Raw genomic sequence first — 14,531 nt, 5'->3', positions numbered from 1 at the left:
TTTAACTATGATTTTCACAGATTTGCTACATAGATTAAAAATTTATTCTTTTTAAAAAAACTCACCCCACAAAAAACCACAGCAGATCTCAGAAGTGAATTCCTTCTCATACATGTGAATTAGTGGTTTTTTACATGCAGGTGAGACATAGAGGGAGTTAACATTGACATCAGATCTCTCAGGTCGTTTCTCAGGTATTTCCACTAATCTAGCATATGCTGCAAAGAAGAAAATGGAAGATACTGAGGGAAAATACTGTTATACACCATATGTGCTTAGATGTTTCCACAAATGAAACACAACCAAGAAAAGTTACTTTCACTTTAAATTATTTTATTTTTAACAGGAAGTATTATCATTTTAGTAACTCCTAAGCTATCAGATAACTCAAATCATGCTGGTTAAGATATATCACTGAATATGAATATATTTCAAGTTACTGTGACTTAGATGCAAAGAAACAAACAAAAATCAGACGAGGGACTCGACGTCTCAATTGTAGTTCAAATGTAGGTGCCATAAAGATTGAGTAAGAGGTGTATTTTCAGTATACAAAATCTGAATTTATGTCAACTGAATATTAGAATGATTTTATTCTTTGCAAATTATGAATCAGTGGTCAAACACTGCATATAATATGTGAACTGATAGTGGTATTTGTAGATCATATTAAACACACTCACAGATGCCACTGGCAAAGGCAACATTAGCAGCCTGCCGAGAACTTTTGGAAGGAAATGAGTGGCTGGCAGAAAAATCTGATTTTGTTGATGATTCCGATATATCTTTATTGTCATTCTCATCATCAGGTGCTGAGAGTGCCGTGCTGGAAGTGCTGGCATTTGAGGCCTTGCTTCCACCGTTTGGCACCTAAAAGAAGAACCAAAATCCATTTTATTAGGAGTTTAATAGTGAGGTGAAATATGCTTAAATGGTATATTTGAAAAATAGAATGGAAATTTGCAGCATCTATAATTCCATATTCTTATAAAATCCACATTTACTCAACAATGTTTTTGAGAGAGAGAACTAACCTATATTGAGGCCATTGACATCAGAGGAGAAATATAAGGAACTTCAAGTCCTCAACTATACATTCTGGGGACCAAACATTTGTGGAACTTTTATCATGTACCAAGTACTGTGCTGAGGCATTTTATATACATATTTTCACGAATGCTTACAAAAACCCAAAAAGTAAGTATAATTATTTCCAGTTTACTTATCAGAAAACTAAAGGTCAAAATTAATTTATTCAAGGTTGTAGAGCTGTCACGTAGAGTAACCACAGTCTGAAGCCAAAGTGTGTTTGTTTTGAAAGCTTACATTCAGCTACCAAAAAGCCAAGTGAGAAAATGAAAACTACACATGTGGGATTTGAGTTCCACTCTTCACAAAGCTGTGAGCATGAAAAAGCCTGTAGTGAGAATTTTCATATGTCAAAGCTAATGGTGGAAAATCCACCAATGCAAATTCTAGAGTGTAAAAATGCTACACTGTCCTGAATCTGTACCTGCAGTATCATTGAGGACAACTCCAAGAACCAAAAAAGCCCCAATATCACACTGCTTTTTCCCTGTCCCCACCTTTAGCAAGTCCCATATCCTGCCATCACCCCCTGAATAGACTGGGAGAGAGTGTAAACTACAACATAAACTATAATACTTGCTGTGTAGCAATGCTCCTAATGAAAGAAGTCATCGATGTGGGAGGAGTGGGGAGTGTGGGGAGTGGGGAATATGTGAATCTCTTATATTTTTTAATGTAACATTTTGTGTGATCTATGTATCTTTTTAAAAAAAAGATAATAAATAAATGAGAAAAAATGCTTCACAAATCTAGCCTACTTGCACTAATTTATACAGAAGAAGCTCCAGGAAAGAAGCCATAAAATGTGATAGAATTTATGTGGATGATATATCCTATGGAAAACATAACAACTACAAGCCTGATTGTTGATAATCTCATCTTCATGACTAAACAGTCATTCTTGGCATTGAGAGCACTGTGCTGCCTTGCTATCAATTGGATTTTGTAGACCTTCCCAATCATAAAAGTGCAATATGGCAGTATACACTTCTTTAAATTAAAATGAAAGTTAGAAAAACCAGCGAGATAGCACCAGAGTATAGAGCTACAGGGCAGTTAGTATTCACCCAGAGCTATTTAAAGCACCTGTATGGGGGCTCCAGGACACCAGAGGAGCATCCTGCAATATCTTTGAGGAGTGGAAGGAGGAGACTGCCCTTCTGCAGAGAAGTTGCATAAGTTAAGCACTCCACACCACGTAAGCCAGGACACATGCTCCACAGACTGCACAAGCCACCTTGAGAGCTATTCCATGGCGGAAATTGGAAGCTTCATTTTCCAAAAAATGGGGGAGGAAGAGACAGGTGGGCACCAACTTTAGCTATTGATTAGTAAATGTGGCGGCTAAAGTATAATCCCAAGAACTGCTAAAGTTTGAACCTTTCCAAGTCAGAAAGAGGCTGGTAGCTGCCATTTTAACTCTGCCTCAGGCATGAGGGGAAGAAGGGAGGACTGAAAATTACAGTGCTGGTAGGGACAGGCTTCTTCCATCCAGATCAGATTGCAGCTCTAGCCTAAGTTCCAGCCCCAACTCCAGCATGAAGGAAGTAGTCAGGCCCTGTGCCAGCTTCTCTGGGTAAATGCAAGTACATTTGGCTGGCACAATCTGAATACTCAGAAGTCTACCAGGCAACTGTGGTCATTTTAGACCCACAGAGCATAGACTGCTGCCCACACCTGCAGCTCCATCCCCAGTCCATGCAAGGGAGAAAAGGGCATGAAGCTTCATCAGTCTCTGGGCAAATACAGTCTAGAACTGCATGACTTGGATTATTGCACACAGCTGTGGCTCTGTCCCTACCCCTGGCAAAGGATAAAGTTGGGAGAAGCTTCATTGGTCCCTGGGGCAAAAAAAGCTATTTGAGCCTCCATAGCTTATAAGACCAGATAAATCCTTGGCTCTTATCCAACACCAGCAAGGGAGAAAGCGCAAGAAAGCCCTAAACTAAAGAGAGAAACTGCACCCAGAGTAAATAATCTAGTAGTCCAGATGCCAAGACACCAACAAAAAATTATAACCCTCACCAAGGAACAGGAAGCTATGGCCCAATTAAAGGAACAAGATTAGCCTCCATATGACACAATGGAGTTGAGACAACTAATCATAGATATTCAAACAAATCTCCTTAATAAATTCAATGAGATGACTGAAGACATAAAGGATATTAAGAAGACATTGGCTGGATAAAAATAAGTATTTGAAAATATACATAGAAAAAATCAGATCTTATGGGAATGAAAGGTGCAACAAATGAAATTAAAAATACACTGGAATCATATAATAGCAGACTTGAGGAGGCAGAAGAAAGGATTGGTGAGCTTGAAGATATGGCCTCTGAAGGCAAACATTCAAAAAAGCAGATGAAGAAAAGAATGGAAAAAATTGAACAAGGTCTCAGGGAACTAAAAAAAAGCAAGAGATGTGCAAACATAGGTGTTGTGGGTGTCCCAGAAGGAGAAGGGAATGGAGAAAGGACAGAAGGAATATTTGAAGAACTAAAGGTTCAAGATTCCCAACCCTATGGAATGACATAGATATCCATATCCAAGAAGCACAATGTAGTCCCATCAAATAAATCTGAATAGACAAACTCCGAGACACATACTAATCAGAATGTCAAATACCAAAGACAAAGAGAGAATTATGAGAGCAGCAAGAGAAAAGCAATGCATAATATAAAAGGGATACTCAATAAGATTAAGTGCTGATTTCTCATCAGAAACCATGAAGGCAAGAAGACAGTGGTGTGATATATTTAAGATACTGCAAGAGAAAAACTTCCAACCATGAATCTTATACCCAGCAAGACTGTCTTTTAAAAATGAAGGTGCGTTTAGAATAGTCACAAATAAATAGAAACTGAGAGAGTTTTTAACCAAGAGACTGGCTTTGCAGGAAATATTACAGGGTATGCTACAGCCTGAAAGGAAAAAAACAAGAGAGAAAGACTTGGAAGAGAGTCTAGAAATGAAGATTATATCAATAACAGTAACTAAAAGCATCAAAAGAGTGGTGAAAATAAAATATGACAGATAAAACCAAACATACAGGAAAAAATTTAACCAATGATGTAAAGCACTTGTATTCAGAAAACTACAACTCATTGTTAAAATAAATTTTAAAAAGACCTACATAATTGAAAGAACATTCCTTGCTCACAGATTGGAATACTAAATATCATTAAGATGTCTATTCTGTGGAAATTGTGATACAGAGCCAATGCAATCCTCATAAAAATTCCATGAGCATTTGTAAATAAAAGGAAAATATGATTGTCAAATTTATTTGGAAGAGTTAACAGGTCCTGAATAGCCAGAAACATCTTAATAAGGAAAAAGCAAAGTTGGAGGACTCATTTCTGAAATTTAAATCATATTACCTTGCTATAGTAGTAAAAACAGCTTGGTACTGGCATAAAGACAGGCATGTAAACCAATGGATCAGACATGATGGTGCAGAAACAAAATCAAGTGATTTTTTTATTATTCTGTGAAACCCCCTTAGCATGGGCAGAACAGTCCATTCAAAAAATGGTGCTGAGAGAATTGGATATCTACAGCCAAAAGAAGGAAAGAGAACCCTATCTCACACCTTATACAAAAATTAACTCAAAATGGAACAAAAACTTAAATATAAAAGTAAGAACCATAAAGCTTCTAGAAGAAAATGTAGGAGAATATCTTCAAGACCTCGTGGTAACTGATGGATTCTTAAAGGAGATAAGAGGAGAACTGAGATGGAATACTGATGTTTAATGCATGTAGAAGTTTCAGTTAGCTTTACTGTAAAGTGTGGAAATGTACAGAGTTGAGATTAATGCATTATTGTGAGTAACAGCTGTTTTATAAATGAGAGTGTGGCTGAAAATGTGTGCCAAATGTACGCTATGTACCTGGTAATATATGATGATATTATCTCATAATCTGTAACAAATGATCCACCACAGTGTGGTGTGTTGATAGAGAGGTGTTGTTTGAGAATTCTGCACATGTGCATGATTGTTTTGTAAGTTTACAACTTCTGCCATAAAAATATATTTAAAGAACATAATAAGATGGGTTGGCAGAAAAATACACTGAATATAGGATAAGGACTATAGTTAATAGTAAGATTTTGACAATATTCTTTCATAATTTGTAACAAATATCTCACAACAATGCAAGGTGTTGTTGGTGGGTTGATGTACGGGACTTCTATATAATGTTATTCATGTTTGCTTTGTAAGTTCACAGCTCTTACTATACATTTATTGTTTATATATGTTAATGTAAAATGATAATAATAATAGGGTGGGTTGGGGAATACTTGGATTAATAGTAATATTTTGAGGATGCTCTGTAATCATTAGTTAAAAATGTTTCACAACACTGCAAGGTATTGTTGGTATGGTGAGGTATGAGAACCCTGTATAATGTTGTGTATGTTTGTTTTCTAAGTTCAAAACTATTATTATATACTTATTATTTAGGTATGTTTATATATGAATGATATACTTCAATACACTTTTTAAAAATGAAGATTCCATTCACTCTGGAAATGTCAAAAACACTCTTTCCTGGAGATACATTGAAGTGCTAAGAAACCTATGTTGGGACATCCTGATTTAATGTCTTGAATTAAGGTAGATGGATGATAGTTAGATAGATAGATAGATTGATAGATAGATAGATAGATAGACAGACAGATAGTATCAGTATCTTTGCTTTAAAATTGGAAATTATCTGACAAGTTCCCTTCATTCCATTTTTATTTTCATTATTTTCTTCATTGACATCTTCCATAAACCTTATGTGCCTATCATGGGACAGGGCCGTGGTTGGGTCCTGGGTTGAGTGAATGGATAGAGGACAATAATCAAGGATCGATTATGCATAGCTCCTGTCTTTTAAGAGTTCATAGTCCAGTATGATGAAAATCAATTAAACAAATAACTAAAATAGAATGTGATATGTATTATAATGGGACTATGGGCAAAATGTTTGCAAGTACCAGAGAAGGGGTGTGTAATTCTGTGGCTTCAAAAGTCAAAGACAATATTTGAGTTGGATCTTGAAGGATGACTAGTTCACCCAGCAGAGAAGGGGTGAGGGGGCTGTTTTTCAGACATAGGGAACAGTTGCATTATGGCACTAATTCATGAAAATCATCAAATCTTCAAAGCCAGTTTGTGTGATAATAAGCTTGGAAAGTATATTAGCATGACCTACCCTCTCTATGGAATCTCTCCTATGTTGTCATATATCCAAGTACACCCATTCCCATTTTTCATGTACTATTTCACATGCTTTATGCTCCAGGAAATCTTTTCTCCATGGTAATTCTTATTGATCTAGCATCTTTGAAGCTACTTAAGTATTTTAAGCTTATTTATAAAATCAATAAACATTTATGAGCAATAAAATCACTTTCTAAACAGTATTTCAGTTAAAATTGTATAGAAACAAGTGTAAATAGAAATTGCCAAAAAGCACATGAAAAAAAATGTTCTATATCACTTGCTACTAGGGAAATGCAAATCAAAATGACAATGAGATATCATCTCACACAGCATAGAATGGACATTACTGAAAAGACAAAAATCATTAAATGCTGGAGAGGATTTCCAGTCTCACTGTTGGTAGGACTGTAAAAAGGTGCAGTCTCTGGATTGCAGTTTGGCAGTTCCTCAGAAAGCTGAGTATAAAACTACCATGATTCAGCAATTCTTCTACCAGGAATAAATCCAGAACTAAAAACTGTGACACGAACAGATATTTGCACACTCACATTCATTAGTGGCATTATTCACAACTGCCAAAAGATGGAAACAACCCACGTGTCCATCAACCAACGAATGGATAAATAAAATGTGGAATATACATGCAATGGAATATTATGCTGCAGTAAGAAGAAATGAAATTGCTACACAGATGATAACTGGATGAAATTTGAAGACACTATGCTAAGTAAAGTAAGCCAAACACAAAACGACAAATATTGCATGGCCTCGTTAATATGAACTCAATGTGAAGAATAAATGCATGGAGTTAAAACCTAGAGTATAGGTCATTAGGGGATAAGAGGAGGCCTAAGGAGAACTACTGATGCTTAATGTATGTAGAAATTTTAACTAACTTGACTGTAAAGTGTGGAAATGGGTAGAGTTGATGGTACCACATTATAATGAGTACCAGCTGTTTTATAAATGGGATTGTGGCTGAAATGGGTAGTTTAGGGATGTAAATGTCAATTGAAAGAAAGCTAGAACATAATCTAGGGTCTGAATAACAGTGAAATCAGAGGTGAATGGGAATTGTGGCTGATGGTAGAGATGCAGGAGTGCCTTCAGTGAGCTAGAACAGATGCACGTCACTATTGCAGGGCAGTGGGAATAAGGAGAAATATGAGAAATTACAATTGGTGTGACCTATGGACTGTGATTAACAGTGATACTGTAAGATTCTTGCGTTAATGCAAAAGATGTGCTGTGCAACGCCCAGAGATGTACTCACCAAATGCAATGGATGTGTCATGATGATGGGGGAGAGTATTGCTGTGGGGGGAGTGGTGGGCTGGGGGCGGTGGGGGTGAATGGGGACCTCATATTTTTTAATGTAATATTTTTTAAAAATGAATTTAAAAGAAAGATGTGCTGTGTTGATAATGGGAGTAATGGAAAAAGTGTGCTAAAGTTATGTTATGGTCCATGGTTGGTGGTAATAGCCTGATGATATTATCTTGTAATGTGTAGTAAATATTCCACCACAGTTCGATGTGTTGGTGAATGGGTGTTGTATGGGATTCTACACATATACATGATTGTTTTGTAAGTTCACAACCTTTGTAAAAATAAAAAATATATTAAAAAATAATCGTGTGGGTTGGGGGAAAATACACCAAATGTAAGATATGAACTGTAGTTTGTAGTAATATTTTGATGATGTTTTTACATAGTTTTTAGGAAATGTTTCACAATGCAAGGTGTTGTTGGAGGGATGATGTATGGGAGCCCTGTATGATGATATGCATGTTTATTTTGTAAGTTCACAACTTGTACTATACATTTATTGTTTATTTATCTTCATGTGTGAATAATATACTTCAATCAAAATATTTTAAAACATTATATTGAGACACCATTGTGAATGTAATAAATAATCACTGAATTGTACATTGGAAGGTAGTTAAAATGGGAAATGTTATGCTCTATATAAGTTCTCATAATAAAAAAATTAAAAATTGTGTTATGACACTACCTCAAACATACGATTTGAGTAAAAAATGCAAACAAAAAGATTTCCTTCACTTGAAGTAAATAGGAACTATCAGCATTAAAAGAAATAAAGTTCTACCACCCAAAGCTAAAATCAAGAATGTTTACGGATTCAGGTAGAAGGTTAAAGTCGACCTAGAAAAGCTGGAAATGCTATATATCACATCCAGGAACACATTCACTTCGAGAGAAGTTCATTTCCTTTTTTGAATGATGAATTACCTCTTGTTGGTGTTCAAGGTCCTGGAATGCTGATCTTTCCAATTCTGGACCATCTATAGCTGAGCTTTTTTCTCCTCCACTGAATCCATGTGTTTCACTCTCTTCACTGGTTCCATTGAATTTCTTACCTCCATTACTTCTTCTGCCTCTTCTTCCACTGCCTATATTGGTTCCATATCTTCCATGGTCACCAGTGGCTGCACTGACCCCACTGGCTGGACTTTCTCCTTGATTTCTACTGGTTCTTTGGCTTCTATAGCTTATTAAGGTTGCTTCTCTTCCATCACTTCCATACCTATCATGTTGCTTGGAGCTGCTACCTCTTCCATCTCTGACATAGCTTGGCCTGATAACAAGCTCCAATTAATAAAAGAAAGCAACCCAACAAAAATACAGTGGACAGTCAGCAAATGAAACAGAATTAGGATGTTTCTTATCCATAGTTATCACGTATAAGACTGTTTTTGATCTATATGAACAATATTGGGGTGGTATAAACAAGAAAAATGCCCTTATGTCTTATTACTGTTAAATATTGAATTAACACCAAATCCACCAAAACTTCCCTGGTTGAATTAGAATGGCAGAAGCAAGAGAACATCAGTTCTTTGTTAGCAATATTTGTTGGGTTAGTGACCAGAACATGATTGTGCTTAAGTAATAGACTACATCACAAATTAACAAATTCACAACCACTTGAATGCCCAAAGGCATATTTTTTACTCAGAAAACATATTTGAATAATTCTTCTTGCAGTATATGTAATTTATGTTATGTTAATTTTAGCACCTTCCTTGATACTCTAACTTGTGTATTGATTGCCTTGCAGCAGAGTCCAATTTGTCTACTAATACCACGAGGAAGTTCAGTAACATAACTCATATTATATAGAAGTAAGATAGTCAATTAATTCTGTGCTAAGAACACAGAGTTTAACAAAATGTCCCAATGTTCTTTTTCTGCATAAGAGACAATATTAAAAACGAGTCTGTGGTCATTCTAAAAGCAAATTTTTTAGAAAAGTTAATTTCTGGTGATTTATTTTTAGTTAGTAAAAAAAATTCCAAAGAACACTTGGTAATTTCTCCACTAATTAAGTGTAAAAAGATCATCCCATCGCTGACAAATGTATTATATACATAGAAATATCTCAATTGTTTGAGAAGTGTACAACTATGGAAATTAAAATTGATATGCACAAATTATCTATATTATATAAAAGATATCCATAAGGATCATACGTATTTATAAGCAAATATTATCAAAATGATAGACCACTGCACAATAACCTTTAGCATATATCTTCTTCCTTAACCATTTCTATTACTTCCATCAACAACTTGAGGCGACAAGGGAAAAGGAAGGCATCGGAAAGATTAACCTTATAGTGACTTCTGTTCACTTTCCACTTGAACAGTTGGTCTCCCCTGTTTGACTTTTATAAAAGTGGCTTAGAATCTAGAGGTAAAGAGGGCATGACAACAAGGGAAATGGGCTCTGAACTACCTGATTGGCATCTAAAAGATCTAGTACAACAAAGAAGAAAACAAGTATAAGACTGGGCAGACAGCCAAAATTGGAAGCAATTAAATCACCTTTCATTCAAGCATGGCTTAGGTTACATATGGGTAAATCAAGAGAGAAGAGTTTGTAAAAAGTTCTTCAGTTTTCCTGCAACGAGGGACCACTATCAAATACCAACTGATGATGCAACTGGAAAAGGACCTTATATGGAAGGTTCAATGCGGATCAGCAGAATATCCATGTCTACATAAAATAACATGACTTTAAAATGCTGTTTGACCTAAAGTAAGGGGGAAATGGAAAGGAGAAATGAGTTTATATGGCTATGAGTTTCTAAAAAAGAGTCTGGAGGCTGGCAGAAGGATTGCCCTCATGCACAACTGAGCAGAGTCAGAGAGACAGATAAAGCAGATACAACCCCCAGATATTGGTTCCTATGAAGGCTAAAGAGACCCATGAGAGTTATGGTCATGGCCGATGGGGTTTACTACCAGGGCAGATGGCCCCTCTCTGGAAATGGTGTTTATGTGTGATGAATCTGGACTCAGATGGGATCTCCCTTCATAAGACTTTCATACTAATCTGCTGGAGGTGCAGTTAACGTTGGGGTTTAAGATATAGTTAGGGGATTTGAATCTCTGGACTGATAATGTGATAGCCAGGTCCTGAGCCTCAACAGACTCCAGCACCTACAATCTGATTTATTGGACTTACCACACTCAGCTAAGATGGAGTTGAAGAAGGACAATCACCACACCATGGAGCCTAGAGTGATTACAACTGAAAATGGGAGGATGGCAGCCAGCATCCATGTGGAATCTGAGCCTCCTCTTGACAAAGAGGTGCAATGGACACAAGCAATCCAATGTCCACATAGAAGAGGTGGCATTGGATTGGGAAAAGTGGACATGGTGGATGATGGGTATGGGGAAGGGCAGGAAGAGATGAGAGGTGGGGGCGTATTTGGGACGTGGAGCTGCCCTGGATGGCGCCTCGGGGGTGATCACCGGACATCGTGGATCCTCACAGGGCCCACTGGATGGAATGGAGGAGAGTATGGGCCATGATGTGGACCATTGTCTATGAGGTGCAGAGGTGCCCAAAGATGTACTTACCAAATCCAATGGATGTGTCATGATGATGGGAACGAGTGTTGTTGGGGGGGGAGAGGGGGAGTGGGGGGGTGGGGTTGAATGGGACCTCACATATATATTTTTAATGTAATATTATTACAAAGTCAATAAAAAAAAAAGAAAAAAAAAGTATTTTGTTAAATACCAGATTTTCCCTCTTCTTTAAAGAGGCTATTGAATATATATGTCACATCTAGGAAAGCAGTAGTATATATGGTACAATTAATCAATTTTCTCAGAATTTCAACTATAAAACATTTCTGTTCAAAAACTAAGTTTTATTAGAACAATTGACATTCTGATTTAATTGACCTAGGTTGGCACCCAAGCAACAGTAATTTTTTTAAAGTTCCCCAGGAGAATCAAATGTGCAGCCAGGATTGAAAACTATTGCTGTCATATTGTAACAAATACCTTTAATAAAACTGTGTCCACCAAAGATTGAGACTAGTCATAATGAGATCCTACTTGCAGCCGTAGTTCTATGTTAAGGAAATAAATTTTTAATTTCTTTTTAGAGAATGAAATTTTGTTTACACTGTAAGAATAGCTTTACAAATGAATATAAATGTTTCTATGGCAATGATGTGAACCTCTATACCAGTGGCTCTGAAACTCTAGTTTATAAAGGATACTATGATTTAGGACATTTGTAAAGAGGCTAATATTATGTACTTTAAAGAAACTCCCTAGCAGATTCTAAAGCAGGGGCATTTTAGATTACAACTCCTTTATAAAAGTACAATTATATTTAATGATAAAATAAATGGGGAAAATTATATTTTATCTATCTATATAATTCTCTGCACTATAAATCTGTTCCTCTGAGGTGTGATATTCACCACAACCATACTTGTTTAATGCTTTTGTTAATAGTTAATATTATTTATATATATTATATATTTACATATATTCTTGCCTTTAAATAGTGAGTTTTCTTAAAGTGTGTAATGATCTGTAGTTTGTTCTCCCATGTAGTTCCCCTAATGACATTATTTGAAAATTTAGCAAAACTCTATATGCTTTGTAATATTATAAAGCAAACAGTTCTCCCATTGTTAATGATATTTTTAAAAATATAAAAATGTACTATATCAACAAATCTTTGAAAGCAGTATAAATAGAAATAATGAACATATGTAAGAAAGAAAACACTGGCTCTTTAGGGCACGAATGAAGAAACATTCACAGTAATCAACTGTTGGCATGCCAAATCACTACTTCACCAAATATTAGCATTTTTGGAAACCATGGTTAAAATGATAATAACAAATGGTACTGAATTAAGGTACAACAGTTTTCAAAATTTCAAGAATAACAGTATCTTAATAAGCTGCAGTCAGAAAATATCAACCAGTGAGCCAATTTCACAATTTATTTACTTCAGTTAATTAAGAGCTTTGTTAGTAAATATTAGAACCTCACCTTAGCAAGTATTAGACAGCATGTTTTATTTTTTGCCCAAATTTTTATAATGACTTTGTCTTCATGAGGTAGGATGAGTCACCAGCATAAATTTTAACAGAAACCCCAGACCATATCAGTCATAAAGAATGAATGAATACTTGAAAGTTAACAAAATATAGTAAACAAATAATGCAACATTAAGTGCTCCTCATTTTTTAAAAAAATTAACTTAAAATTACTTATCAAAAATCAAACAGTAAACCAATATGCAAGTGCAATCATTCACCCTTTTGGTAATGGATTTTGAAAGTAACTGAATGAAGCAAATGGTTCTGAAGCTGCAAAACATAGATAGTACAAATAACCCAGGTAAACCAACCTTGCCAAACTAGGATCATCATTGTGATTATTGTCTTCATCATCAACAATTTCATCCTTTTCATCATCATGGTCATTGTAGCTATCATTAGCTTGAACAGCCTGGTTATTGAAGTCATCATTGTCATTATCATCGTTGTAAGTATCCTCATAAACATCATTAGAATTGTCATCATCATTGCCATCAGTGTTAGCACCAGCATCATAGAGTTCAACATAATCACCATCCTCTTCAGGTGGCTGAGTGATAGGTGCAGGAGTTAGCCAGTCATTTTGGAATATTTCAGAGCGTGCATTACAACCTACCCATTCATTTATCAAGTATACAGGGGGTGATAATTTTCCTATTTTAAATCCATCAGGAACCTGTGTGCATAAGAAAGGTTAATGCAGTCACTAGTAGCCTTTAATTTTCTTCTAGAATGGAATTTTCCAAGCCAAAAAACATTAAAAATATATATTTCAATTGAAAAGATGTTCACGCACTGGCTACAGTCAACATTTTTGTAAGGATGAGATGGAAAAACCCAAATCTCAGGCTGTAATTGTTAATGAACTTTCTGGATCACAAAGTGCAAAATTTACTCACTTTGTCTGCTGAAGAGTAGACATTTATTTTTAATAGTGGAAAGTAGAACAGTTTTGATGCTCCATAGTGCAGTCTCCTTTTCCTTATATTTTATCACCTGATATATTGGGATTAACACATAGATCTTCAAGTTGGTATGTTAATTTTCCTACGCTGGTTTTACATGCCATACATTGCCTTAAAGAATCTCAAACTCCTCTAAAATTCAAATTAATATAAATTCACCTTTTAAGGATTATATGTGTCATACATCACCTTAGGTGAGCTTGGAAAGTGTGTGTGTGCATTGAGGTGGGTAATTACAAAAGTGAAATAGAATAATTGAAAAGCACAATAGAAAAAGGTGTTGGTAGAACTTTTAAATATATGCAATAAGTAAACACTTTCTTTTCAGTAAATGTTTTATTTTTGTACGTTGGTTCATTAGTCAAGAAATAATATTAGACATAAATTCAGCATTTAACCTCTACCCCTTTATTTAGGTTATAGTCTACAAATAGATCTTTATCACTCTTCTCTTAAATATGCTTTATCTGACACAAGTATGTGAAAATAAAACATTTTCTGATCAATGAAGTGTTTTCCTATTTCAAATTTCATTTCTGCATTTCATTTCTGCATGTTAACATAGCAACGAAAATCTGTCATAAAATCATTAACCAGAAAACTAAACTCTTTAACCTTTCCTTCTGAGTTAAAATGGAAATGCACTAGTCAAAACAAATTGAAATATAAAAAGACAGACATAAATATATTAAGATGGAAACCTACATGGACATTAACCAACAACTTCTGATCAATAGTAGAATAAGGTGGTGATGACTGGGACCTCCTTCCAGTCACAGGACTCTCTTCCTCAGAAGATGATTCTGTGGAATGCCAAAAAGGAATGAGTAATAGTGGTGATCACAGCCATTGTTTCTATTATATGGTGGA

General features: G+C 35.5%; 1 protein-coding gene across 1 annotated transcript in view; it reads right to left on the bottom strand.

The window, feature by feature from the left end:
- Window positions 1-14,531, bottom strand: part of NRK (Nik related kinase) — a 295,895-nt gene that overhangs the window by 22,444 nt on the left and 258,920 nt on the right. The window contains 5 exon segments of the mRNA XM_058291117.1: window positions 66-218; window positions 684-870; window positions 8,565-8,910; window positions 13,008-13,372; window positions 14,367-14,464. Of these exon segments, the coding sequence (XP_058147100.1) occupies window positions 66-218; window positions 684-870; window positions 8,565-8,910; window positions 13,008-13,372; window positions 14,367-14,464 (1,149 nt within the window).

This window comes from Dasypus novemcinctus, chromosome X, assembly GCF_030445035.2.
Source record: "Dasypus novemcinctus isolate mDasNov1 chromosome X, mDasNov1.1.hap2, whole genome shotgun sequence".
In the NCBI taxonomy this organism is placed as follows: Eukaryota; Metazoa; Chordata; class Mammalia; order Cingulata; family Dasypodidae; genus Dasypus; species Dasypus novemcinctus.
This window is presented reverse-complemented; position numbering and strand designations above follow the sequence as displayed.